This window comes from Crassostrea angulata, unplaced genomic scaffold, assembly GCF_025612915.1.
Source record: "Crassostrea angulata isolate pt1a10 unplaced genomic scaffold, ASM2561291v2 HiC_scaffold_148, whole genome shotgun sequence".
NCBI lineage: Eukaryota > Metazoa > Mollusca > Bivalvia > Ostreida > Ostreidae > Magallana > Magallana angulata.
In genome coordinates, this window is record NW_026441703.1 from 160,470 (window position 1) to 188,317 (window position 27,848).

Consider the following 27,848-nt stretch of genomic DNA (forward strand, 5'->3'; position numbering starts at 1 on the left):
AATGCCTCAGATAAACATTGTGATAAACAAACCAAAACATATCGGTTTTTAGCTCACCGAGACGAAGTCAGGGGGAGCTTATGCTATACACCTGGCATAGCCTTGGTGTCAGGACCTGGTTTAAGTTCTTGTTGCAGGTCCTGTATCTAAGTTATTACTTGTCCTATCTTCACCAAACTTGCATGGATGATGCATCTGGACCTATTTATGGAATTGAAAAACTTGGATGCTTAATATGAATCCTGAATTTTAGATGCTGGAGGAGGTTAAGGTTTTTGGAGCAGGTTAAAGTTTTTGGTGCAGGTTCCCTTTGATAGCAAAATCTAATTAACTGCTGGAGGAGGTTAAGGTTTTTGGAGCAGGTTAAAGTTTTTGGTGCAGGTTCCCTTTGATAGCAAAATCTAAGTTACTACTGGTCCTAACTTCACCAAACTGGCATGGATGGTGTGTCTTATGATACTGATGCACCATGCAGACAGGCTTGAATGCTGAATCTGAGCCATAGGTTTCGGATGCAGGAGAAGGTTATGGTTTTTAGAGCTGGTTAAAGTTTTTGGAGAAGGTGCCCTCTGATAATGATATCTTCGTTAATACTGGTCCTAATGTCAACAAACTTGCATTGATGGTGGATCTTATGATACTGATGCACCAGACAGGCATGAATGCTGAGTCTGAGCCATAGGTTTCAGATGCTGGAGGAGGTTAAAGTTTTCAGGGCTGGTTAAAGTTTTTGAAACAGGTGCCCTCTGATTATGATATCTTAATTATTACTGGTTCTAACTTCACCAAACTTGCATGGATGGTGCATCTTATGATACTGATGTACCAGATAGGCATGAATGCTGAATCTGAGCCATAGGTTTCAGATGCTGTAGGAGGTTAAAGTTTTCGGGGCCGGTTTAAAGTTTTTGAAACAGGTGCCCTCTGATTATTATATCTTAGTTATTACTGGTCCTTACTTCACCAAACTTGCATGGATGGTGTGTATTGTGATACTGATGCACCTGCCAGGCTTGAATGCTGAATCTGAGCCATTGGTTTCGGATGCTGGATAAGGTTAAGTTTTTTGGAACAGGTCACATGTTTAATAGATAATAGTACTATTTTAAACTTGCATAGTTGATTAAACTATAATATAAATGAATTGCAGACGTAGCTTTAGATGCAAAGCCTGATCTTCATTATCAAGGATGCTGAAAAAATATATCTTAATTATTATTAGTCTTAACTTCACCAAACTTGCATGGATGGTATGTTTTATGATACTGATGCACCTGACAGGCATGGATGCTGAATCTGAGCCATAGGTTTTGGATGCTGGAGGAGGTTAAGGTTTTTAGAGCTGGTTAAAGTTTTTGAAACAGGTGCCCTCTGATGATAATATCTTCGTTATTACTGGTCCTAACTTCACTCAACTTGCATGGATGATGCGTCGTGTGATACTGATGCACCTAACAGGCATGAATGCTGAATCTGAGCCATAGGTTTCAGATGCTGGATGAGATTTAGTTTTTTTGAACAGGTCACATGTTTTATTGTTAATAGACTGCATAGTTGATTTAACTATAATATAAATGATTCGAAGAGGTAGCTTCAGATGCAGAGCCAAATCTCCATTATCAAGGATGCTAAAAAAATCTCATACCTCACTCAAACCTGCTTGATAGATGTGTTTGTTTTAAATGATGTAACATGATTTCTATATTATAGTATTGTATGATATGACACACTATTGTTTAATATGATACAATATTATATCATATATTATATTGTAAAAAGTAATATGATATGTATAATATGATATTGCATCAATTTTGTGATATTTTATGATATGATAATGTTCCATGATATTGTTATGTATAGTATTGTATATTATGATAAAATGTTATATAATATGATATTGTATCAGTAATTTATTATTTTATCACATGATACTGTTACATATGATATTGCAATATATAATATTGTATCCTATGATACGATTTTTTATATTATATATAGCATATCATATGATATTGTAAAAAATGATATTGGTTTATATAATATATTATTATATCACATGAACTTGTATTATATGATATTGTAATTTATTTAAGAAATAAACAACGTTATTTAGTGAACATGGCGTTATGAATAGCATTTGCTCTGTTGGCATAGCGCATCATGGAAAATATGCCAGCAGAGCAGTCGCTATTCATAACGCCATGTTTACTAAATAATTGTTGTTTATCACTTATATTTGCATTTTACCACTTGCAAATACCCTGTATTAGCCTAGAACTTGACATTTAGCTATTGCATCAAAAATAAACATTGAGACTGTAATGTATTTTTAGCTCACCTGAGCTGAAAGCTCAAGTTAGCTATTCTGATCACATTTTGTCTGTCGTCCGTCTGTCTGTCCGACTGTTTGTAAACTTTTCACATTTTCAACATCTTCTCAAGAACCACTGGGCCAATTTCAACCAAACTTGGCACAAAGCATCCTTAGCCCAAGGGATTCAAAGTTGTGAAAATTAAGGACCACGCCCTTTTGCAAAGGAAGATAATTAGGAATTTATGAAAATTTTTGAGAAATTTTCAAAAATCTTCTTCTCAAGAACCATTAGACCTGTAAAACTGAAACTTGTGTGAAAGCATCCTCAGGTAGTGTAGATTCAAATTTGTGAAAATCATGACCCCCGGTGGTAGGATGTGGCCACAATGGGGGGTCGAAGTTTAACAAAGGAATATATAGAGTAAATCTTTAAAAATCTTCTTCTCAGAAACTAATCAGCCAGGAAAGCTGAAACTTGTATGAAAGCATGCTCAGGTAGTGTAGATTCCAAGTTGTGAAATTCATGATCCCTGGGGATAGGGTGGGGCCACAATGGGGGGTCGAAGTTTAACATAGGAATATAAAGAGTAAATCTTTAGAAATCTTTTTCTCAGAAACTAATTGACCAGGAAAGTTGAAACATGTGTGAGAGCATCCTCAGGTAGTGTAGATTCTAAGTTGTGAAAATCATGACCCCCGGAGGTAGGATGGGGCCACAATGGGGGGTCAAAGTTTAACATGAATATATAGTGTAAATCTATAAAAATCTTCTTCTCAGAAACTAATCAGGTAGGAAAGCTGAAAATTGTGTGGAAGCATCCTCAGGTAGTGTAAATTCAAAGTTGTGAAAATCATGACCCCCGGGGGTAGGAGAGGGCCACCATGGGGGGGTGGGGGGGGGGGTCAAATTTTAACATATGAATATATAGAGTAAATCTTTAAAAATCTTCTTCTCAGAAACTAATCAGCTAGGAAAGCTAAAAATTGTGTGGAAGCATCCTCAGATAGTGTAGATACAAAGTTGTGAAAATCATGACCCCCGGGGGTAGGGTGGGGCCACAATGGGGGGTCAAAATTTTACCTAGGAATATACAGAGTAAATCTTTTAAAATCTTCTTCTCAGAAACTAATCAGCCAGGAAAGCTGAAACTTGTGTGGAAGCATCCTCAGGTAGTGTTAATTCCAAGTTGTGAAATTCTTGATCCCTGGGGGTAGGGTTAGGCCACAATGGGGGTCAAAGTTTAACATAGGAATATATAGAGTAAATCTTTAAAAATCTTCTTCTCAGAAACTAATAGGCCAGGAAAGCTGAAACTTGTATGAAAGCATGCTCAGGTAGTGTAGATTCCAACTTGTGAAATTGATCCCTGGGGGTAGGGTTGGGCCACAATGGGGGTCAAAGTTTAACATAGGAATATATAGAGTTAGTCTTTAAAAATCTTCTTCTCAGAAACTAATAGGCCAGGAAAGCTGAAACTTGTGTGGAAGCATCCTCAGGTAGTGTAGATTCCAAGTTGTGAAAATCATGACCCTCGGGGGTAGGATGGGACCGCAAAGGGGGGTCAAAGTTTAACATATGAATATATAGAGTAAATCTTTAAAAATCTTCTTCTCAGAAACTAATCAGCTAGGAAAGCTAAAAATTGTGTGGAAGCATCCTCAGGTAGTGTAGATTCAAAGTTGTCAAAATCATGACCCCCAGTGGTAGGAGGGGGCCACCATGGGGGGGTCGAAGTTTAACATAGGAATATATAGAGTAAATCTTTAAAAATCTTCTTCTCAGAAACTAATCAGCCAGGAAAGCTGAAACTTGTGTGGAAGCATCCTCAGGTAGTGTTAATTCAAAGTTGTGAAAATGAGGACCCCTGGGGTAGGATGGGGCCACAATTGGGGGTCGATGTTTAACATAGGAATATATAGAGTAAATCTTTAAAAATCTTCTTCTCAGAAACTAATCAGCCAGATGATTTTTTATAATTGTTAAGACTTTGGCCCCAGGACAATGCTTTGGCCTCGCAAGAAGGTTCAGAGTTTGATGTAGGTTTATATCCCATATATAAACTATTGTTAAGGATCTTTTTGAGAACTGCAATATATGATATGACTTTAAAATCACCCTGTTAAAAAAGGGACCAATGATTATAAACAGAAGAATATCCAGGAGAAAAACGAATTTATTTAAACAGGATCTACATGAATTATTGTACATTGTCCAGATAGTTTGTATTATGACTCCATTAAGCTGATTTTATCATATCTGTATTGTTCCTCAGGTGAGCAATGTGGCCCATGGGCCTCTTGTATTAATTTACATAGATTTGTTAACAGAATCAATGATATGTTATAACAGTAATTCCTTTAAAATGTTATTCTAAGACATGTTTTAATATAAAATACATCAGTTTTATGGAGTTGGAGAAAAGCACATGATGTATCGTATAGTGGTTTAGATCTATAACATCATTTTAAAATAAATGACGTCACACCTTTATGACGTCATAGTATACAGACAGAGCAATTGCAATTATAGAAAAATAAATGCAGTTCCTTTGTATGGACTTACATTGGGATAGAACAATGGATATGCAAAAATAATATTGTATCATACATAATATGTATGATATGATATTGTATTACATAATATTTTACTATATCGCATGATATTGTATCATATGTAGTATCAAATGTTATTGAATCATATGATACAATATCATATTATGTATCAAATATGATACAGTATCATACAATACAATATCGTACTATTTTATACAATATGAAATCATGATATACAATATTGTGATGTATTATGTGATATGGTATTGAATCATATTATTACTTATTAGGTTAGTTACTGACTCACTACGGAAATATATTGGGTTGATCAATCTCATAGATGGCGAAGCGAAGCCAAGCTGTCTATGAGATTGATCAACCCAATATATTTCCGTAGTGAGTCAGTAACTAACCTAATAAGTGTTTAGTTTTCCCGAGGACTATCAAGCGACATATTTGTTCACAAATAGCGATGATCTCCGCAAAGCCATGTACTAGATGCCTAACATTTCGTCCAATTTAACTCATTTAAACTCTTTAAAATTTTCAATCTCACCTTTCAAATACTCTTTAAAAATCTTTGCTTCACCCATGTTTACTTACAATGTTTTGTTGCTAGTCAATTTTAAATGTTTTCTCCCTTTCCTCAGCAGAGATCTGAACAAATTTCGACGCTGCCATTTTGTTCTGCTCCAGACAAAACAATGTGATGTCAATATACTAAGGGCAACTACTCTAATCAAAGATTTGGATTCAATATATATGGTTTAAAGCAACATTATCATTCAGTTGACCTTTAGTTGATATATTGGGCCTCTAATAGATGAAAGTTTTCTAATTAAAAGGTTACAGTGGTGCATCCTGTGAGACTCCTCTTGATGTGTGTCAGTCCAACCCATGTTTTAATGGAGGAACATGTGTACCAAATGGAGACAGCTTTAATTGCACCTGCCCATCAAGTAAGTTTCTTTTAATAATCAGTTGTTAATCTGATATTTAGGTAAATCTGATCTTATTTACACCAACCCATTTTTAGCTCACCTGAGGTGAAAACTCAAGTGAGCTCTTAGATCAAAATTTGTCCATTGTCTGTCGTTGGCGTTGTCGTTGTTGTAAACTTTTCACATTTCCATCTTCTCCAGAACCACTGGGCAGAATTCAATCAAACTTGGCAGAAAGCATCACTGTGTGTAGGGGATTCAATTTTGTTCAAATAAAGGGCCACAACCTCTTTTAAGGGGAGATAATTTAGAATTATTGAAAAGGACTATATATGAGTCAAATTTGGCCCCAATAATTTGCCATTTTTTAAAATGTTTCAATACCTTGAATTGTTATCTTATTTTTACGAAGAGTTGGCATAAGAAATATTTTTCACCTAATAATTTGATTTATTTGCACTCACTGACAGTATATGACGTCAGAAGTGATGCTATTTTTATAATTCAATCAAAATTTATCAAGAATTGACATTTTTCTTATCGTTTTTTGAATAGGAAATAAAAAGCGCAGCTTTAAACAAGCAAAATTTTTTTGTCACTTGTTAGTCTTGGAAAGATACATCTTTACTGAAAATATTTTAATTGTTCAAGCATGGGCTCAATGCTTTCTGAAAGAAAAACTGCTCGAAAACAAGCTATATTTTGCCAAAATGCAAAAATGGTAGGAAAAGGTTAACTTTATGATGTCATATTTCTAAATTGTGGGGACTTAAATCAAATGGAAACTATGAAAACACTTTTCATGTATACATGTACTAAGAAAACAAATATGACAGTAAAATGATGATATTCATTTTAATTAAGGGGTAGTTTTAGGCTCAAATCATGTATAGTCCTTTGTTGGTATTTTTCAAAAATTATAAAGGCAGAAAAGCTGTAACTTGTATGGAAGCATCCTCAGGTAGTGTAGATTCAAGTTTGTTCAAATCATGGTCACCAAAGGTAGGGTGGGGCCACAATGGGTGGATGGATTTTTACATAAGAATGTATAGAGGAAATCTTAAAAATCTTCTTCCCAACAACTATTAGGCCAGAAAAGCTGTAACTTGTATGGAAGTATCCTCAGGAAAAGCTCAAACTGGAGAGGAAGCATCCTCAAATAGTGTAGATTCAAGTTTGGGGGGGGGGGGGGGGAGTATTTTTACATAGGAATATAAAGAGAAAATCTTTAAAAATCTTGTTCTTAAAAACTAGTAGGCCAGAAAAGCTCAAACTGGAGTGGAAGCATCCTCAGATAGTGTAGATTCAAGTTTATTTAAATCACGGTCCCCAGGATAGGGTGGGGCCACAATGGGGAAGGAATTTTTTACATAGGAATATATAGAGAAAATTTCAAAAATCTTCTTCACAAAAACTAGGCCAGAATATGGAATGCCATGGCTGCCTTAAGGTCAATTTCATATTATATGAACTGGTATTTCATTTATATGCAATAGTAATATCATTATATGCAGTGATAACATCATTATATGCAGTGCTAACATCATTATATGCAGTGCTAACATCATTATATACTGTTATTTCACCATTATATTCAGGGGTAAAATCTTTATATGAAGTGGTAACATCATGTCGTAAGATCATTATGTGCAGTGGTTTATTCATTATATATGCTATGAATAAATCTTTATATGATATATGATATGATAAACTAATTTCATACAGAGCTAAACCCATAATGAACTATTGTTCAATCGTTATGTTATATGGTACACTCTTCATGTGCAGTTGCAAAGTCCTTTTATGCAGTGCAACTTCTTGACATTAGGTGATAAGTTCATTATATGCAGTACTAACATCATGTTATGGTGTATTAAAAACCATTATGTATGGTGGTAAAACCTTTATGTATTGTGGTGAAAGCTTTACATGCAATTGTAAATCCTTTTATTATATGATGTGACAATTTTATAATACGCCGTCGTTATACCCCCTCTCCGAAGGAGAGGGGGTATACTGTTTTACCATTGTGTCTGTCTGTCCGTCCGTAACAAAAATTTCTGTCGCATTTATCTCAGCAACTATTTATCGCAGATGCTTCAAATTTTTACACAGTGTTTGTTAAGGCATGCCATATCGTGGGATATATTTTTGTACCAATCGGACGTCACCTTCCTGTTGAATGACGACTTTGTTTATTTTTTAACCAAAATTTTCAAACAAATTTTCGTCAAATTTCTCAGCAACTATTTATCGCAGATGCTTGATATTTTTACACAATATTTGTATAGGCATGCCATATCGTGGGATATATTTTTGTACCAATCAGACGTCAACTTCCTGTTAAATGACGACTTTGTTTATTTTAAGCAAACATTTTCAAACAAATTTTTGTCAAAGAATTCTCAGCAACTGTTTATCGCAGATGCTTGAAATTTTTACACAATATTTGTATAGGCATGCCATATCGTGGGATGTATTAATTGTTTTGGCATGCCATATCTTGGGATATATTTTTGTATCAATCGGACGTCAACTTCCTGTTGAATAATGACTTTGTTTATTTTTAGCCAAAATTTTGAAACAAATTTTCGTCAAAGATTTCTCAGCAGCTATTTATCGCAGATGCTTCAAATTTTTACACAGTGTTTGTTAAGGCATGCCATATCGTGGGATATATTTTTGTACCAATCGGACGTCAACTTCCTGTTGAATGACGACTTTGTTTATTTTTTAACCAAAATTTTCAAACAAATTTTCGTCAAATTTCTCAGCAACTATTTATCGCAGATGCTTGATAATTTTACACAATATTTGTATAGGCATGCGATATCGTGGGATATATTTTTGTACCAATCAGACGTCAACTTCCTGTTAAATGACGACTTTGTTTATTTTAAGCAAACATTTTCAAACAAATTTTTGTCAAAGAATTCTCAGCAACTGTTTATCGCGGATGCTTGAAATTTTTACACAGTATTTGTATAGGCATGCCATATCGTGGGATGTATTTATTGTTTTGGCATGCCATATCGTGGGATATATTTTTGTATCAATCGGACGTCAACTTCCTGTTGAATAATGACTTTGTTTATTTATAGCCAAAATTTTGAAACAAATTTTCGTCAAAGATTTCTCAGCAGCTATTTATCGCAGATGCTTCAAATTTTTACACAGTGTTTGTTAAGGCATGCCATATCGTGGGATATATTTTTGTATCAATCAGAAGTCAACTTCCTGTTAAATAATGACTTTGTTTATTTTTAGCCAAAATTTTCAAACAAATTTTCGTCAAAGATTTCTCAGCAGCTATTTATCGCAGATGCTTGAAATTTTTACACAGCGTTTGTTAAGGCATGCCATATCATGGGATATATTTTTGTACCAATCGGACGTCAACTTTCTGTTAAATGAGTACTTTGTTTAATTTAGCCAAAATTTTCAAACAAATTTTCCTCAAAGATTTCTCAGCTGCTATTTATCGCAGATGCTTGAAAGGACTATGTGCAGTATGGTCAAATATCTGCCCCCGATTTCAACCAATTTTTGAATAGTATCGTATAAAAATAAAATCTTCACAAATCATTGTATGGAGGATGCCTATAACTTTTATCTTGATTTTAGTCATCATTGCTCATTCACTATTTATCTATGACGTCACCAAAATGACCTTTTTCCCGCAAATTTGCAAACAAATGAAAATATTCTCATTTTTGCTCTATATTTCGCATTCGGAAGTATAGAGCGCAGGTCTGCTCAAGTGAGATTTTAACATTTTTTTCTTCAGATAGTTATGCACATTATACTAAAAAATGGTACTTGAGCAAGCCTTCGCTCGATGTTTCCCAGTCGAAAAACCATTGGAAAACACCCATATTTTGCTAAAAAACATCAATTTATCAAAATAATGCAATCTTCATGACGTCATTTCTACTTTATGACGTCACTGTGGTGATAACCTTTTACACCTTTATTTCCAATATGATTTTAACTATCTTTCACCTTATTTTTAAAGCTCTTTCTAAAACTTTGATTTTGGGGGCAAAAAATGCATAAAACCGCACTTAGGCCTTTTAACACACTATTTGTTTAGGCATGCCATATTGTGGGATATATTTCTGTTCCAATCGAATGCCAGCTTTCTGTTAAATGTCGACTTTGCTTATTTTGCATATTCACATCAGAGCGGGGGTATGCTTGACATTTGCTGCTGAATGAGGGATTTTAAAACAAAGTAAATCAGCAAAATACGGATAAGTTTGTTCCAAGCACCACGGTTTATATGGATGCTATTAAAATTATTTTAAATAACAATCAAGAGCAAAGTAACTCAATTTAAACGTTTTTGAAGAGACAGAATTAGATTTATTAATTTAAAAGCTCCAAAGAATTACATGTATATTTAAAACACGATAGCAAGTAGAAATCAAATTGTTCTATGTTAATATCTAGATACATAAAGTGATCTACCTAACTGTATGCGAGGATCTAGAAGCAGAGGGGGGTATTAAATTTCTACAAAGTACAATCACTTTTTAAAATTTATTTTACTTTTAAAATTAAACCTGTACTCTACTAAAAATTCATTCGATTTATCACACATCGATGTATCAAGAACACTCTCTCTCTCCCTCTCTCTCTCCAAAACAAACGACAAGTTGACAAGGAAATGTGCATCATCACAATGAACGCGGCATCTTTTTTCAAAATAAAACTGGACCTTCTCCCCATAAAAACTTTTCAGCGAAAACCAGTTTACAACCTCATCATAAAGAGTTACGACTGCATATAAAGAAGTTACCACTCCATATAATGAAATAATCACATCATGTAAAGAACTGACCTCATAATATAATGACTCAAGAACGGCATATTATAGAATTGTCACATCATATAATAAAAGGATTTACAATTGCATGTAAAGCTTTCACCACAATACATAAAGGTTTTGCCACCATAACTTACGTTATATCATATACCTAGTAGTGTATCAGCCCCGATACACGTGTTTTGGACTAGGTGAGACAGCAACCGGAAGCTACTAGGGCAGTATGGCCCTTGGGGCTGATATTTCTCTCGTCTCAGCCCGTCGTTAAGGGGGTGTATTGCCCTCAAATTTGAAATCGATAATTCCTATATATCTCTGCTTTAAATGAAGACTAGTTTGTGAAATAACAATGTAATAACAAATAAATTATACGAAGCATCACCTTACACATATGAATACCGTAATGTCGCGTGTATAACACACACTTTTTTTCAGCCAAAATTTGATCAAAAGTGGGGGGTGCGTGTTGTACATAGGACTAAAATGTTACCCCATTTTTTCAAGACGTGATTCTTGATACCACGGTAGTGACTGCCGATATAGCATGTTATGCAAGTTGTATGAGTGTATATACTAAATTTACTGCATCAGAAATACAATGTACCTTGTTCTTAGTTTTATTTCCATGTATTGAAATACTTATCCTCTCTCAACACTATTTCTTGCATCAAACAAGTTTAAATATCGCCAGTGTATTCGTCATTATGTAAGCAGCCACCTGTTGACTCGGCACGTGGTCAATGTTTGTTTAACAATTTCCAGTGTCAGAAGCATGCACCTGTCTTGTGTCGGATTTCACAGGGTGTTTTTAAGTGCTGATTTTATTAAACTTGATTACTACTTGTCCATTTATGCAGTTAAACGTTATTGCTTTACATAATCACTGCTAAAAATACATTGATCATTTGTACGACTTGATAATGACAATGTTTATTTAACAACAATCAAAGAGTTTGACTATAATTAATCTTTTCATGTTGTTTTGGTTTATATCTGCAAACATTATTACTTTTTAAGCACTAAGCTCTGATGCCGTTCTTCTCTACATATGATGATCTTCAACATCTCCGCTGTTGTATAAGAAATTCATTACGAAGTGTGAAATGATATTTGATACCAACCATGTAAATCATGCCGTCCCTTTTAAGAAAAATTGTAAGATCTTTGACTCTAATCTCGCTTGGGCTGTGTTCCGATCATGATATTTCAGTAATTGTGCTTGGGTTATAAAATTATCATTAAACATCGAAATTTATTTGAAAAAATGGCGGCCGTCGATTTTCATCGCTGTGCTATGTTCCGATCACAAAATTAAAGAAATTGTGCTTGGATTATAAAATTATGAAACATCGATAGTTTTGGGGGAAATGGCGACTGTTGATTTTGCCATTTTTTGGGTGCGTGTTATACATAGAACCTGCTGTTTTTTCGCTATTTTTTGGTCAACTTTGGGGGTGATTATTATACATGAGTGCGTATTATACACGATACATTACGGTATTTTTATTTATTGTCGAAAATTGAAAAATAATAATTAAAAAATAGTGCCAAAGAGTAGTATATATCTAAGTAAGGGGAGGTAACCTACACAACGGTTGTGTATTTAGAACAATAGCATGCTTTATTTAATATCAATCAACATTTAAACATAATAGAGGATATAGAGAAGGATGGAACGAGACTTAAACTTAGAAAACCAGAAAAACAAGAAAACTGTAAAATAAAGTGGTTGAAGTTGAAGTTCTTATGAACGTTCTCAAACGACTTGCTATACCAACTTATGGATTTTTATAAATGGAATCTGACAGGAAACTTACGAAATCCCAGTGAAAGGATTTGACTCATTACGAAGCTGCGTAGGATTTAAGTTGCTCTCTCGATAATTTGAATTCTAGAAGATAATGCTTCATTTCGGACGACAGACTCCCTTCTACTGTGTTTCAAATACCGATCGTTTGTCAACAAAGTCTGGCACCTTTTACAATTTTTAACACATATATAAAAAGGAATAAAAACAAAAGTTTTGTAAATCTGAAAAAAATCTATAGCTTATTCGTGATAAATTATTTTCCTTATTTGAAATTTGAATAAAAGTCTTTGATTTAAGATAAATGATATAAACAACATCACACTGTTGTTTTGATCTCGTCCCTGGTATCAGCCCTCAACCAACCAACATGTAATCAAAGGCATTCTTTCCATTTGTGTGATATGCTGACTTAAATTTTTCTTTTAATTTTAGACAACTTTATGTATTTTGTTTGGCAATTCAAATATTATCAAATGTTTTTGTTGTAAGAAAAGTCGTATTTGTAAACTTCCGCACTGCTTACTCCTCTTCGAACAGCCGGAAGTAATGCATACCTGTTATAAGGGGAAGATAACTCTTTCAGTAACGATAACTCTAGTTTATGGGAAGACGGAATAGCTGTTCAATGTCATCAATACAAACTTTATTTAGTGCAAGTAGTGGTTAACTTTGCTATAATTCAGTATGCTAAAATACACTTTTCAACGTTTTTTAACATGCTCAAATATCTTTATCTTTTTTCAAGTTCTGTAGTAAGTATTATATTAGCTCGATTTAATTATAACCACCTATATGGGTTAGTTAACAGAGTTTGAGCCAGTGTACAAATCATTTACAACTCCAAAAAGTGTTGGTAAAATCTTACAAGGATATCTGAAATTGTTCTTTGAAATAATTGGAACCAACAAATCGTAATCTGGAATGCATAGTAGCTATGTAATAAGCAATGTTTTTAAGTTTAACCTTTACTAGTAGTGTCACTACTTCAATATAATGATTTTCATAAAGTCTAGATAAAAGTTTTGATTACATGTGAAGTATACAAGATGTTGCAGAATATAGAGGTTTTATTAAGGCGTCGAGCTATAATGCTCGGCAGCCTTCTAGCAATCGTCTGGATTGGCAATCGTCCAAAAATTCATGCTCTGCACCGCCTTTTAAATGCGCATAAGAAAAAAGTTCTTTAAATTGTTAAACGTATTGCAAGATTTTTATTCCATTTATTCAACTAAATTGTGTACAAAAAACTCGATTTTGCCTCCCTGGTTATTGACAACTCATTGCATAAGTATAAATTTGCTTAATCAAGAAATGGCGGATGAATACAATAAGGTGAAAAAATTCACTAAATATTATTTAAGTTTATCGCTTACATTTTAAGTAGAGATTGTGCCCGATAGAAATAAAATTTGATATGTAAATTTATTTGTTATCGGGCATGGTCTCCAATATAAATGTAAGTGATAAACATATCTAGTGATTTTGTGGCAATAAATAAACAGAATAATGCAGTTGGTTTGGTCAAGCATTTTAGATAGCACGTGTTGTGGATTTGTTTGTAAACAACCATAAGTAATCTTGTTTCAAACGGGAATTGAAATATAAATAGAAGTATGTTTTATTATTATAATTAGGGGCACACTGTTGATGTATTCAAATTATGAACCTGTGAAAATTGTTCAAAGACTGTTTAAAGCAGAAAGAAAATAATTTATTTTTGGACTTTGAAATTTCTTTTTTGATTCTTGTAACCATGATGAGTTATTGTATTATAAACGCATCACTACCTATTTTATAAGGAAATATACTGATTTTTTTGTTTTTAAAGCAACACAAATTTAAACATAATTCAGTTACTTTTTTAATCAAATATTATTTGATATACGACAGTATTAGTACAAATTCTATTTATTGATATCTTTCTATATAAAAGAACATGTCAGCTCGACGCCTTTGTGGCCGTTCCGGCCTTTGATTCATTAAGGTTGAAATATGCATTTTTAGCTCACCGAGACGAGGTCAAGGGGAGCTTATGCTATACCCCCGCTGGCGTCCGGACCGGATTAAAGTTTTTGTTGCAGGTCCTGTATCTAAGTTATTACTTATCTTCACCAAACTTGCATGGATGATGCATCTGGACCTACATATGGATTTGATAGACTTGGATGCTGAATCTGAATCCTGAATTTTAGATGCTGGAGGACGTTAAGGTTTTTGGAGCAAGTTAAAGTTTTTGGTGCAGGTGCTCTTTGATAGCAATATCTAAGTTACTCCTGGTCCTAACTTCACCCAACTTGCATGGATGGTGTTACTTATGATACTGATGCACCAGACAGGATTGAATGCTGAATCTGAGCCATATGTTTTAGATGCTGGAGGAGGTTAAGGTTTTTAGAGCTGGTTAATAAGTTTTTGGAGCAGATGCCCTGTGATGATTATATCTTAGTAACTACTGGTCCTAGCTTTACCAAACTTGCATGGATGGTGCATCTTATGATACTGATGCACCAGACAGGATTGAATGCTGAATCTGAGCCATAGGTTTTGGAAGCTGGAGGAGGTTAAGGTTTTAAGAGCTAGTTAAAGTTTTAGAAGCAGGTGCCCTATGATGATGATATCTTAGTTACTACTTGTCCTTATTTCACCAAACTTGCATGGATTGTGTGTCTTGTGATACTGATGCACCAGACAGGCTTAAATGCTGAATCTTGGCCATAGGTTTCGGATGCTGGATAAGGTTAAGTTTTTTGGAACAGGTCACATGTTTAATAGATAATAATACTATTTTAAACTTGCATAGTTGATCAAACTACCATATAATATAAATGAATCACAGGGGTAGCTTCAGATGCAGAGCCTGATATCTATTATCAAGGATGCTAAAAAATATGTCTCGGTTATTATTGGTCCTAACTTCACCAAACTTGCATGGATGGTGTGTCTTATAATACTGATGCATCTACAGGCATGGATGCTGAATCTGAGCCATAGGTTTCGGATGCTGGAGGAGGTTTAGGTTTTAAGAGCTGGTTAAAGTTTTTGGAGCAGGTGCCCTCTGATGACTATATCTTAGTTATTACTAGTCCTAACTTCACCAAATTTGCATTCGATGATGTGTCTTTTGATACTGATGCACGTGACAGGCTTGAATGCTGAATCTGAGTCATAGGTGTCAGATGCTGGATGAGGTTTAGTTTTTTGGAACAGGTCACATGTTTAATTAGATAAAAGCTTGCATAGTTGATTTAACCATAATATAAATGAATCGAGAGGTAGCTTCAGATGCAGAGCCTGATCCCCATTATCAAGGATGCTAAAAAAATCTCCTACCTCACTCAAACCTGCTTGATAGATGTATTTGTTGTTAAATGATATGACATGATTCCTGTGATAAATGATATGACATGATACACAATTGTTTAATATGATACAATATTATATCATATGTAATATTGTAAAAAGTTATATGATACGATATGATATAAAATGTATGAATTTTTTATATATTTTATGATATGATATTGTTTCATGATATTGTTATGTATTGTTTTATATATTATGATACAACCTTGTATAATATGATATTGTATCATTAATATATTATTTTATCCCATGATACTGTTACATATGATATAGCAATATATAATATTGTATCATATGATATGATAATGTTATTATATAATATCGTTCCATACAATATTGTATACAGGCTTGGGGTGAATTACATCGTAAAGTAATGCATTACATTACCATTACTTCATGAATTTGGGCATTAAATTACCATTACCATTACTTAAATTTCTTGAAGTAATGCATTACATAACCATTACATGAGTAAAGTAATGCATTACCATTACCATTACTTTGTGAAATGTCGACAATAAGTTTAAAAAAAATTTAAAGTAATTAAAAAGCTTAATAAAAAGTTTTTGCAAATGTTTTATATATAAAACATGCTTACATGTATTAATAAACATATTTACAGGTTCATGTTCACTATCAGGTTCAAATTTAATGACTTATACAAGATTGCTGTTGCACTTTATGATCAGCGGAGTTTCAAAGGTTTCATCTTTTAACTGCATCCTGTCAGGTTTGAAAATCTAAGATATGAGTGTTCAGGCGATAATAGAAAAAATACATGAATCTTGTATTTTCTTTCAGTACAAACTATTTAATATAGCCTACAACACTACAACACAGATGTTGAGAGAGAGAGAGAGTAAAATGGGTGGGGGGTGGGGGGGGGCTATTGTGAGTGGGGGGGGGGGGGGGGAGGTTAGCCCCCCCCCCCCCCCCCCCCCCCCCCACACACACCTTTTTTGCAAAGTTATTCATAACCGTAACCACAAGACCCTTTTTTCTTGTTTGTCAAGATTTTTGATAAATTTAGCCCACTTCCAACTTTTAATTTGCTTTGTGAAGTTAACTATCAAGGAGTTCATCCTGACAAAAAACAGAGCGCTCTGGTTGTGTTTATATACAAGAACTTACCGAAATAATGTTTCATGAGACTTTTATTCCACCACCAGTAAGCATCCTTATTCACTATTTTCAATTTTGAATTTCTAAGGCTAGCCTTGTGTTTTTTATTAAACATCATGCATCAACAACTGTTCCTCGTTCGAGTCAATTCAAACTAACGAGCATTCGCAACTTTGTGTATGTCAACAATATTACTTTTTAGGTTTGTTACTGACTGTTTACAGAAATTTGTGGGGTCGGTAAAGTCCAAAGAAGGGGAGGCGGAGCCGAGCCTTCTATGGACTTTACCGACCTCACAAATTTCTGTAAACAGTCAGTAACAAACCTAATAAGTGTTTTGTTTTGTCCAGGACCTAAAGTTCGATATGTAAACAACAAAAGATAATACATAAAAATTAAATTCATAGGCTTATTCTCTAATTTTGTACCTTTCTCGTCAGTCGTCTGTGCAAACCGGACCGTTTTATTACGTCACGGGTCATTCTAAATATTTTGGGGCTTAAAAATTAAAGGTATGGTTGAACGTTTGTGTAAAAAATCAGCTCAAATAACGTTACGTCCACCATGTTGCCGTATAAATTTCGACGCCCGCCGTGTTAAGAAATTTATAAGGCAATGACGTGATGCGATTCATCCAATGACGTCGAAACATTCTAGTCCGAGGCAAAACAAAACTGATTATTCAAGTCTTCTAATCGGAATTTCCTTTTAATCAAGTAAATAAGCTCTAAGAAAAATTATCTAGAGCTAAAAAATTATTTTAAAGTTTATTTCAGTGAAACTTTACATTAAAACAGTTAGATTTATCTCAGAAATGACGTACTAAATTGTATTGCGCAAGGTCACAATAGCCGCATAACACAACGTTGCATCATCGTTTTTAATCTTTGAAAAAAAAAACAATTTGGGTCACACAAGGGACTGTCTCAAAAGCTTCATAATAATAAATCAAATTGTATGAGATAAGTAGAACATCTATAATTGTATGATTTTATATTTGCTTTATCCAACTCGTTGAAATGGTTATATTCGCTCGGCAAGCCTCGCGAATATATACACCATTTCAACTCGTTGGATAAAGCAAATATAAAATCACACAATATAGATATCCTCTATATATTATATTTGTCATATGATACAATATGTATAATATGATATTATTTTTACTTGTATTTTACTTGTATCATATGATATGATACAATGTTGTTTTAAATTATATTTTATCATTTTATACAATATCATATTATGTATCAAATATGATACAGTATCATACAATACAATATCATACTCTTTAATACAATATGATATCATCATTTACAATATTGTGATATATCATATATTATGATATTGTATTATTTGATCAAATACAATAATGTAAACACAATACAATGTCATATCATGTGTTACAATATCAAATCTCATCATTATTTGTTACAGTATTTTATTGTATTTTATGATGTATATTGTAAGTATAATAGGATGCAATATAATACATATGATTATTATACTATTTTTAACAGATGATATATGATATTATGTAAAAACGGTGTCTATGAGTACCCAGATCATAAAGTATGATTTTCATATACCGGTAATGTGATAAAGGTGGTTGCAGAAAGGTGATGCTTCATAAAGGTGATGCCTCGTCTCTGTGAGCTTTGTAATCTGTGATTACCTATGTTTTATTTATTTTTTTTCAAATTTCAGACAAAGTTTGTGAATTGCAGAAAAGGTCAGGAAATTACGTTGTTCAAGATGCTGACTTTGAAAGAGCAAATAAAAAATCTGTTGAGGCCTGTGAGAGTGAATGTTTGAATGATGAAAAGTGCCGGGTCATGTATTATGTCACTGGGTTCTGCTTTATAGTGTACAAGGACGTCCCGCCTAAACCATACACTGGTACAGCTTTGTACTACGACAAAGTCTGTAATCACACATACAGTAAGTATTCAAAGATTGATCGTTGTGCTTATTATTCACTTAGAAATTCAACAACATGTTTATTTATCACAAAAATGTGCTTCATTGTATAAATTATTTTATACTTAATTAACTTTCAAAATTCTTTTTAACTATTCATACTAGCTGTCTCAAAAAAGAAAATGACTTGAAAGAGTGGGCCAGCTAGGGTAAAACTGGTTTTTAGATTTAGACTTGAACCATATTAAAAATCAAATTAAAAAATGAATGCAGAGATCGTATCAGAAAAACCCAAAACTGATGTTAGATGTTAAATGAAAAATAAATTATATCTACACACTCATGTTTTTGGCATATTACAGGTAGAATGGAAAGCTAGTTTTTTTGGTCACCTACCTGAGTCCCTCAGGTGACCTATTGCAATTGGTCTTCGTCGGTCATGGTGCAGTATAGGTCGTCTGCATGTGTTAACAATTTTACATATTTAACTCCTTGAAAACTACAAGGCCAATGGTTACCATTTTTGGTGTAAAGCATCTCTATGGTAGGGGGAATCTGAAGCCCTCTACCAAAATTGTAAAATTATATGGTCCCATGGCCAGGTAGGGCTCGAAGTTCGACTAAATATGTCGCATATGCGACTTAAAATCAGGTTTTGCAACTTTAATTAAAAGGCAGTCGCCATTTGGCAACCAAAAATATCCGCCCGGTTCATTTTCAAAAAATGTTACACCGGGTTCAAAAATCTTTCAAAATGAAAAAAATGGCGGACAATGCGGCATTTTTCAGTCCTATATTAATATAAACAGAGGAGAGATTTCTGTCCAATGGAAGTTTTATATGCAAACCTGCATGAGACAAATATGTTAAGTAATGTGTATGAGACTTTAACATAACGAGAAGGTAAACTTATTTTGTTATGCCAATGTGAAAGAAATTTGCACGAGTTAATCATTTTACATGTATGCATCCACTTAAAACAATGTACAATTTATGAGATTTAGTAGACTTGTCTCCCAAGAAACAATGTAAAAGAAAACTTTTAGTGCCAGAAAATATTATAATAATGTATATGATGTGTGACAGTAATTTTTAGCTCACCTGAGCTGAAAGCTCAAGTGAGCTATTCTGATCATATTTTGTCTGTCGTCCGTCTGTCCGTCTGTCCGTCCGTAAACTTTTCACATTTTCAACATCTTCTCAAGAACTACTGGGCCAATTTCAACCAAACTTGGCACAAATCATCCTTAGGCAAAGGGGATTCAAAGTTGTGAAAATTAAGGGTCACACCCATTTTCAAGGGGAGATAATTAGAAATTAATGAAAAATTTCGAGAAATTTTCAAAAATCTTCTTCTCAAGAACCAGAAAGCCAGGAAAGCTGAAACTTGTGTGAAAGCATCCTCAGATAGTGTAGATTCAAAGTTGTGAAATTCATGACCCCCGGGGGTAGGGTGGGGCCACAATGGGGGGTCGAAGTTTTACATAGGAATATATAGAGTAAATCTTTAAAAATCTTCTTCTCAGAAACTAAACAGCCAGGAAAGCTGAAACTTGTGTGGAAGCATCCTCAGATAGTGTAAATTCAAAGTTTGAAAATCATGACCCCTGGGGGTAGGGTGGGGCCACAATGGGGGGGTCGAAGTTTTACATAGGAGTATATAGAGTAAATCTTTAAAAATCTTCTTCTCAGAAACTAATCAGCCAGGAAAGATGAAACTTGTGTGGAAGCATCCTCAGGTAGTGTAGATTCAAAGTTGTGAAATTCATGACCCCTGGGGGTAGGGTGGGGCCACAATGGGGGGTCGAAGTTTTACATAGGAATATATAGAGTAAATCTTTAAAAATCTTCTTCTCAGAAACTAAACAGCCAGGAAAGCTGAAACTTGTGTGGAAGCATCCTCAGGTAGTGTAGATTCAAAGTTGTGAAAATCATGACCCCTGGGGGTAGGGTGGGGCCACATTGGGGGGTGTTAAAATTTTACATAGAAATATATAGAGTAAATCTTTAAAAATCTTCTTCTCAGAAACTAATCAGCCAGGAAAGCTGAAACTTGTGTGGAAGCATCCTCAGGTAGTGTAGATTCAAAGTTGTGAAAATCATGATCCCGGGGGTAGGGTGGGGCCACATTGGGGGGTGTTTAAATTTTACATAGAAATATATAGAGTAAATCTTTAAAAATCTTCTTCTCAGAAACTAATCAGCCAGGAAAGCTGAAACTTGTGTGGAAGCATCCTCAGGCAGTGTAGATTCACAGTTGTGAAAATCATGACCCCTGGGGGTAGGGTGGGGCCACAATGGGGGGGTCGAAGTTTTACATAGGAGTATATAGAGTAAATCTTTAAAAATCTTCTTCTCAGAAACTAATCAGCCAGGAAAGATGAAACTTGTGTGGAAGCATCCTCAGGTAGTGTAGATTCAAAGTTGTGAAATTCATGACCCCTGGGGGTAGGGTGGGGCCACAATGGGGGGTCGAAGTTTTACATAGGAATATATAGAGTAAATCTTTAAAAATCTTCTTCTCAGAAACTAAACAGCCAGGAAAGCTGAAACTTGTGTGGAAGCATCCTCAGGTAGTGTAGATTCAAAGTTGTGAAAATCATGACCCCTGGGGGTAGGGTGGGGCCACATTGGGGGGTGTTAAAATTTTACATAGAAATATATAGAGTAAATCTTTAAAAATCTTCTTCTCAGAAACTAATCAGCCAGGAAAGCTGAAACTTGTGTGGAAGCATCCTCAGGTAGTGTAGATTCAAAGTTGTGAAAATCATGATCCCGGGGGTAGGGTGGGGCCACATTGGGGGGTGTTTAAATTTTACATAGAAATATATAGAGTAAATCTTTAAAAATCTTCTTCTCAGAAACTAATCAGCCAGGAAAGCTGAAACTTGTGTGGAAGCATCCTCAGGCAGTGTAGATTCACAGTTGTGAAAATCATGATCCCGGGGGTAGGGTGGGGCCACATTGGGGGGTGTTTAAATTTTACATAGAAATATATAGAGTAAATCTTTAAAAATCTTTTTCTCAGAAACTAATCAGCCAGGAAAACTGAAACTTGTGTGGAAGCATCCTCAGGCAGTGTAGATTCAAAGTTGTGAAAATTATGATCCCTGGGGGTAGGGTGGGGCCACAATGGGGGGTCGAAGTTTTACATTGGAATATAAAGAGTAAATCTTTAAAAATCTTCTTCTCAGAAACTAAACAGCCAGGAAAGCTGAAACTTGTGTGGAAGCATCCTCAGGTAGTGTAGACTCAAAGTTGTCAAAATCATGACCCCTGGGGGTAGGGTGGGGCCACAATGGGGGGTTGAAGTTTTACATAGGAAAATATAGAGTAAATCTTTAAAAATCTTCTTCTCAGAAACTAATCAGCCAGGAAAGCTGAAACTTGTGTGGAAGCATCCTCAGGTAGTGTAGATTCAAAGTTGTGAAAATCATGATCCCTGGGGGTAGGGTGAGGCCACTGGGGGGGGGGGGGTTAAAGTTTTACATAGGAATATATATAGAGTAAATATTTAAAAATCTTCTTCTCAGAAACTAATCAGCAAGATGATTCTTTATAATTGTTAAGACTTTGGCTCCAGGACAATTCTTCGGCCTCACAAGAAGATTCAGAGTTTGATGTAGCTAAATATCCCATATATAAACAATTGTAAAGGATCTTTTTGAGAACTGCAATACTCAACATGTGATATGACTATAAAATTGAAGCAGGCAGCTATTTTTTCATTAGAATTTTCATTAGAATCTTTTTGTGTTACTGTATTAAGTTATTGATTACTTGATTTATTGATTCTTGATTATTTTTTATTAATGCATCCACTGTTAACCAATTATTGTGATGATTATTTTTATACAATAATAAATATTCAATGTATATAAGTTGTTCTGCATAAGTAGTTTTGGGTTAGGCCGGATTAGTTTGTTAATTTTTGATTTCCATTTTTAGATACTATGAATTATTTTAGGCCGGCACATATATAGGGACAGTGTCTATTGCATTTAGAGAAGCGACTGTTTGGGTTGATATGAACTATATTGAATATCTATTCTATAATTATTATGAGGCCGACATAAACCAAACTCGGGAATATGTATGCAGTCGATTGTGTGAACTTTTTGCACTTTAAATTTTTTTAAAGGGTTGTCTGCCCCTTGCAAAAATTAAAAAGATTCAATTATCAAAAATATGTACGGTAAATAATGAATTTTTTTAGCATTGTGAAAGAAAATGAAAGCTTTTGCAACTTTTTACCAAGAGATTTGTGAGAAAACTATTTGTACAATAAAAATATGTTCAAAAATACATTTTTTCCCATAGACCTCAATGTTAACTTCAAGATGTGCTAAATTTGTTAAAATTCAAAATTTTCAAAAAGTTTAAAGATTAATCTTTACTATTAAATAAACCCCTTAAAATCACACTAAGATATTAGTAATCAAACTTGCAATCTATTAGATAAGAAATATGATAGTTATGGATGATTACCTTAATAAAAGTGTGCGGTCATACCTGCTTGTATTGGTGGTGGTTGCGGTGGAGCACTAGTGTATGGTCATCCCTGCTGGTGTTCTGGCCTTTCTAGCGCAAGTGTGCAGTACTCCCTGCTTGCATTAGGTTAAGCTGTTGGCGCAAGTGTGTGGTGATCCCTGCTTGCATTATCCTGCTTGCGTTAACGTTGGTACCTGTTCAATTGTGTAGGTGTGCGGTCATTCCTGCCTGCGTAACGTTGAGTCCCTATATATGTGCAGGAGCAGTGATTAAAGTCTGCTCTTGTAAATAATGGCAGCAATCAGGGCTATCCGAGTTCCAAGGGGGAAAAATGGATTTTATTTATACAGGATCTACATTGTCCAGATTGTTTGTATTATGACTCCATTAAGCTGACTTTATCATACCTATTGTTCCTCAGGTGAGCGATGTGGCCCATGGGCCTCTTGTTTATTGGATGGATGGGATTTTTTTTTTTTTGGTCAGACGTGAAACAGTTAATAAAAACATAATTTTCAACAATACACTTTTTACATACATGTTAACTTCCAGTGATGAAAAATAGGTAGATTTTTAACTGAAAAGCGGTAGCATTGCGCGCGGTCTTTTTCGCGTATATTTCACAGCATAGATTTTGATGTACTACAAATGTAGCAAGGGTTTCTGATTAGTAATTAGCGATATCAACTAAAATATAAGACTTTTGAAATTTAGTAATATCAACATATGCAATACAAATGTTTGCATGCATTTACCATCATATTAATTACCGTATTAAAGCTATTTATTTTTAGAGGAAAATATATTTGAGTTCATGCAGAGACTTTGACAATTGCCTTGGTTCAGAAAAAATAGGTTAACAATTGCCTTGGTTCAGAAAAAATAGGTTAAGTTGCCAAAATTCAACATATAAGAGAAGTAAGAACTTGTAGGAAATCAAATATTCTTTTTCAATATGAAAACGATGTTTACATGCTTATCACAAATCATGCAGCATTGCAGTAAACTGCAAGTAAGTTTACTGTTCTGGCCAAGTAAAAAGATATATTAGTCATCGTTAAAGCCACATGTGGAACTGCAAAGCTTCTTTTATCTTGGCAAGGACGACATCGACATGTCTTGTAACTAATGTAATCATGGGAAGTGAGTTCTTTCATTGTTCAATGTAAAACGTATGCTTGAAAACTGATCATTCAACTGGCTTAAAAAAGCATTTGTGTGCCTCCGAATCAAAGTCACGCGCTAATTTCAAACCCGACAAGATTTTTTGACCACAATGGCTTCCAAAATGGCTATCTATCAAGACAAGGAACGTATTTTGAAGAAAAGGGGTAGATTTTTTAATAAAAGCGGTAGGCGGGAGACAGAGCTAAAAAGCGGTAGACTTCCACGTAAATTGGTAGAGTTAATATGTATGCTTTTTAAAATTATTTTCTACAGTATATTTAATGAGAGAAAATATGCAAATATCTTAATGCTATATAAAGTTTTTCTACTGGCAACCTGAATTTGAAAATGGCAAGTTAAAGTCAAAGTGGGTTGCCATTTGGCGACTTTGTCCAAAAGGCTCCTTTGAGCCCTATTTAAGGCCCTAGGGTGGGGTCAATATGGCCACATAGTTAAACTGAATTAAATCTTTGAAGATCTTCTTCTTTACTCCCACACATATGAGGAAAAAACTAAATGATGGTTATGAAGCCGGGCATAAAGCCCTCTACCTAAATTGTGAAATTCATGGTCCCTGGGTTCAGGAGCAAGGATTGGGCCAATATGGCCATATAGTGAAAATGAATTAAATATTTAAAAAAAATCTTCTCTCTCATTTATATTTTGAGAATAAATAAATGCATGGTTATGATGTCCATGAAGCCCTTGACGTAAATTGTTAAATTCATGGTCCTTGGGTCAGGGGCTTAGGCCCTAGGGTAGAGCCAACCTGGCCACATGATTATGATTGATCAATAAATTTATTTAACATGTATTTTTACCTATGATAAATGCTGTTAGTCATCCACAACAACATGGCAAATCGTCACTTGGCAATATAGAATTAAAAATTTGTTCTGTTTTAGGAAATCTACTTAAATATTCTGTGCATTTTATAATGTGTAGAAAAAAGTTGTATGCATTTTGTGTGCAGTATAAAAGAAACTGTTCTTAAAGATTAACTATGAAATTCTTGCAGGTATTTTATTACCAAAAGTTTGCAATTTTTGGCCACTTGGGCTAAGGAACATATAATCTGAGATACTTTTGACTATAGATTAGGATTTAGACTTCAATATGAAGCTTAAAATGCAAACTTGAGACTCTGACATGTCAAACGGTCAAGGCCTGTTGGCCTCTTGTTTAATTTTGTATTACTCTTGTAAAATGATATTCTTAAGTCTCAAGTTTGAAATCAACAGAAGTAAGGTTTAGGTTTTTAAAACTGACGTACTAGATAAGGCATAATGAAATGTTATGACTGCAAAATTATTGAATATCTATTAAAATATTTGAAGGATTCAGTGGTAACCAGTGTGAGACTGACTTGATCAATGAATGTAAACCAGACACATGTAGCGCTCAAGGAATGTGTCAAGACAGAGCTGAGAAAGAACCAGTTTGTTTGTGTCCCATTGTTGGGGAATACTCTCAACCAAAGTAAGTGTGACCTTTTAATAATACACGTATATGGTTATGTTGCAGTGCACAAGGTTTATGAAATGTAATGCCAATCAATTTTAATAATGCAGACATCTGGTCCCATAACTCATGCCATTTAGATCAAACTTCAAATCATGTAAGAAAATAAGAGGCCTACTTATCCTAGTATTAGTTCTAAGTAAATGTTTGCATATATTTAATAGTATACTATAACTGACTTTATTTACAATTGCATTAATTAGATACATTGAAACAACAGCAATATGTTGTGAAGTCATAACACTGAAGGTCAATTTTAACAGGAGACAAAGTGAAGGGCATTGCGTTGTTACAAATTAGCTTAGTACAATTGCACAAAATTTCTTACACCCACAAACTAATATACCAGTAATACTGAATAAGAGAACATATCAAAAATAGTTGAATTTTTTTTCAGCTTACTGAGGCAAAGTCAGGAAAACTATAGCTAATAGTATGCCCAAACAGGCACCAATGTATTTTTTTGTATTTCTTTTCCTCATGATTAGAATATACACCCTCTACCTAATAATAAACAAGGTACACATTGCCACCATCTTCGATTTATGTAAAACTGTCACAGCAGCTGGAATTTTCACTTGAAACTCATTGGTAAAATTATTTTGTGATCTTCTTCGTCTTCCAATCAATCCTCAACACTTTACCTTACAACAGATTCAACCAAAATGGTGCATTACATTTGTCATCAACAAAAATCACCCCTCAATCTGCATCTACTGCCTTAAGTATATCTAAGGTACATGTATTACTGTTTCATTCTTGACCAAACGTCTTGCTTTGTTACTGGTTAGTTTTAAACTTTGGATGCTAGAGGAGGTTAGACTTTTTGGAGCCTAGCTGTCACATGTCTAGGTAACTACTGGGCCTATTTTATTCAAACGTGCATGCTTATTAATATGAAGTGCAGAGCAAGCTTGATCTCAATTATATGGATGTTAAATTTTTGTTAAAAATGGGTTGAGGTTTTAAGTATGTTGAATATGAAAGCAAGTTGGGTTTTATCCTATTCAGACTTGCTAGGTTAATGTTACTATTAATATGTTATATGCTCAGATGAGCCATATGGCCAATTGGCCTCTGGTCCTTTTATTTTTAAGAAAAAAGCAGCTTTGCTGCTGTCTGTCGGTCAGTCCACCAACAGTTTCCATTCATTTTTTTCGCAAAGGATGCACATTGAAATGAAATTTGGTATACAGGTTTATCTTAATAATATCTAGGTCAAATTCGATTTATTTGCGGTTTCCGTTCGTTTTCTTCACAAAGGATGCACATATTGAATTGAAATGAAATTTAGTAGACAGGTTTATCATAGTATTATCTAGGTCAAGTTCGATTTTGGGTATGATTGAGCAATTTTCGACAGAGTTATGCCTGTTGGACGTAGAAAAATTCCAATTATTTGCAGTTTCCATTCATTTTTTTCGCAGAGGATGCACATATTAAAATGAAATTTGGTATACAGGTTTATCATAATAATATCCAGGTCAAGTTTAAAATTTGGTACGATCAAGCATTTTTTGACAGAGTTATGTGCCTTGAACTTATAAAAGTTTCAATTATTTGTAGTTTTCATTCATTTTATTTGCAGATGTTTCTAAGGGAGGGGGCATAAGTGTTTTACAAGCATCTCTTGTTTAAGTATGCTTTGTCTACAGATTTCAATGGTACACCAGCTAGTGCTTTTCTTGAATTTCTTGATATAACAACATTTATGCATAAGATACCTTAAATAGGAATAAAAAAAAGCCCCAAGATAGAAAGTGATGGATGTTAAACAAATTTTAATTACACATAAGTACATGGTTATTGGTTTTT

The 27,848-nt window shown here is 34.2% G+C and overlaps 1 protein-coding gene across 2 annotated transcripts in view; it reads left to right on the top strand.

Moving 5' to 3' along the window:
• The window catches only part of LOC128169557 (sushi, von Willebrand factor type A, EGF and pentraxin domain-containing protein 1-like), a 160,512-nt gene extending 134,502 nt beyond the window's left edge, over positions 1 to 26,010 (top strand). For both annotated transcript variants that reach the window (XM_052835674.1, XM_052835673.1), the window contains 3 exons: positions 5,716 to 5,829; positions 18,642 to 18,875; positions 25,850 to 26,010. In XM_052835674.1, coding sequence (XP_052691634.1) covers positions 5,716 to 5,829; positions 18,642 to 18,875; positions 25,850 to 25,995 — 494 coding nt within the window. In that variant the 3' untranslated portion in view covers positions 25,996 to 26,010. The remainder of the gene's footprint in view (positions 1 to 5,715; positions 5,830 to 18,641; positions 18,876 to 25,849) is intronic.
• The last annotated feature ends 1,838 nt before the right edge of the window (positions 26,011 to 27,848 follow it).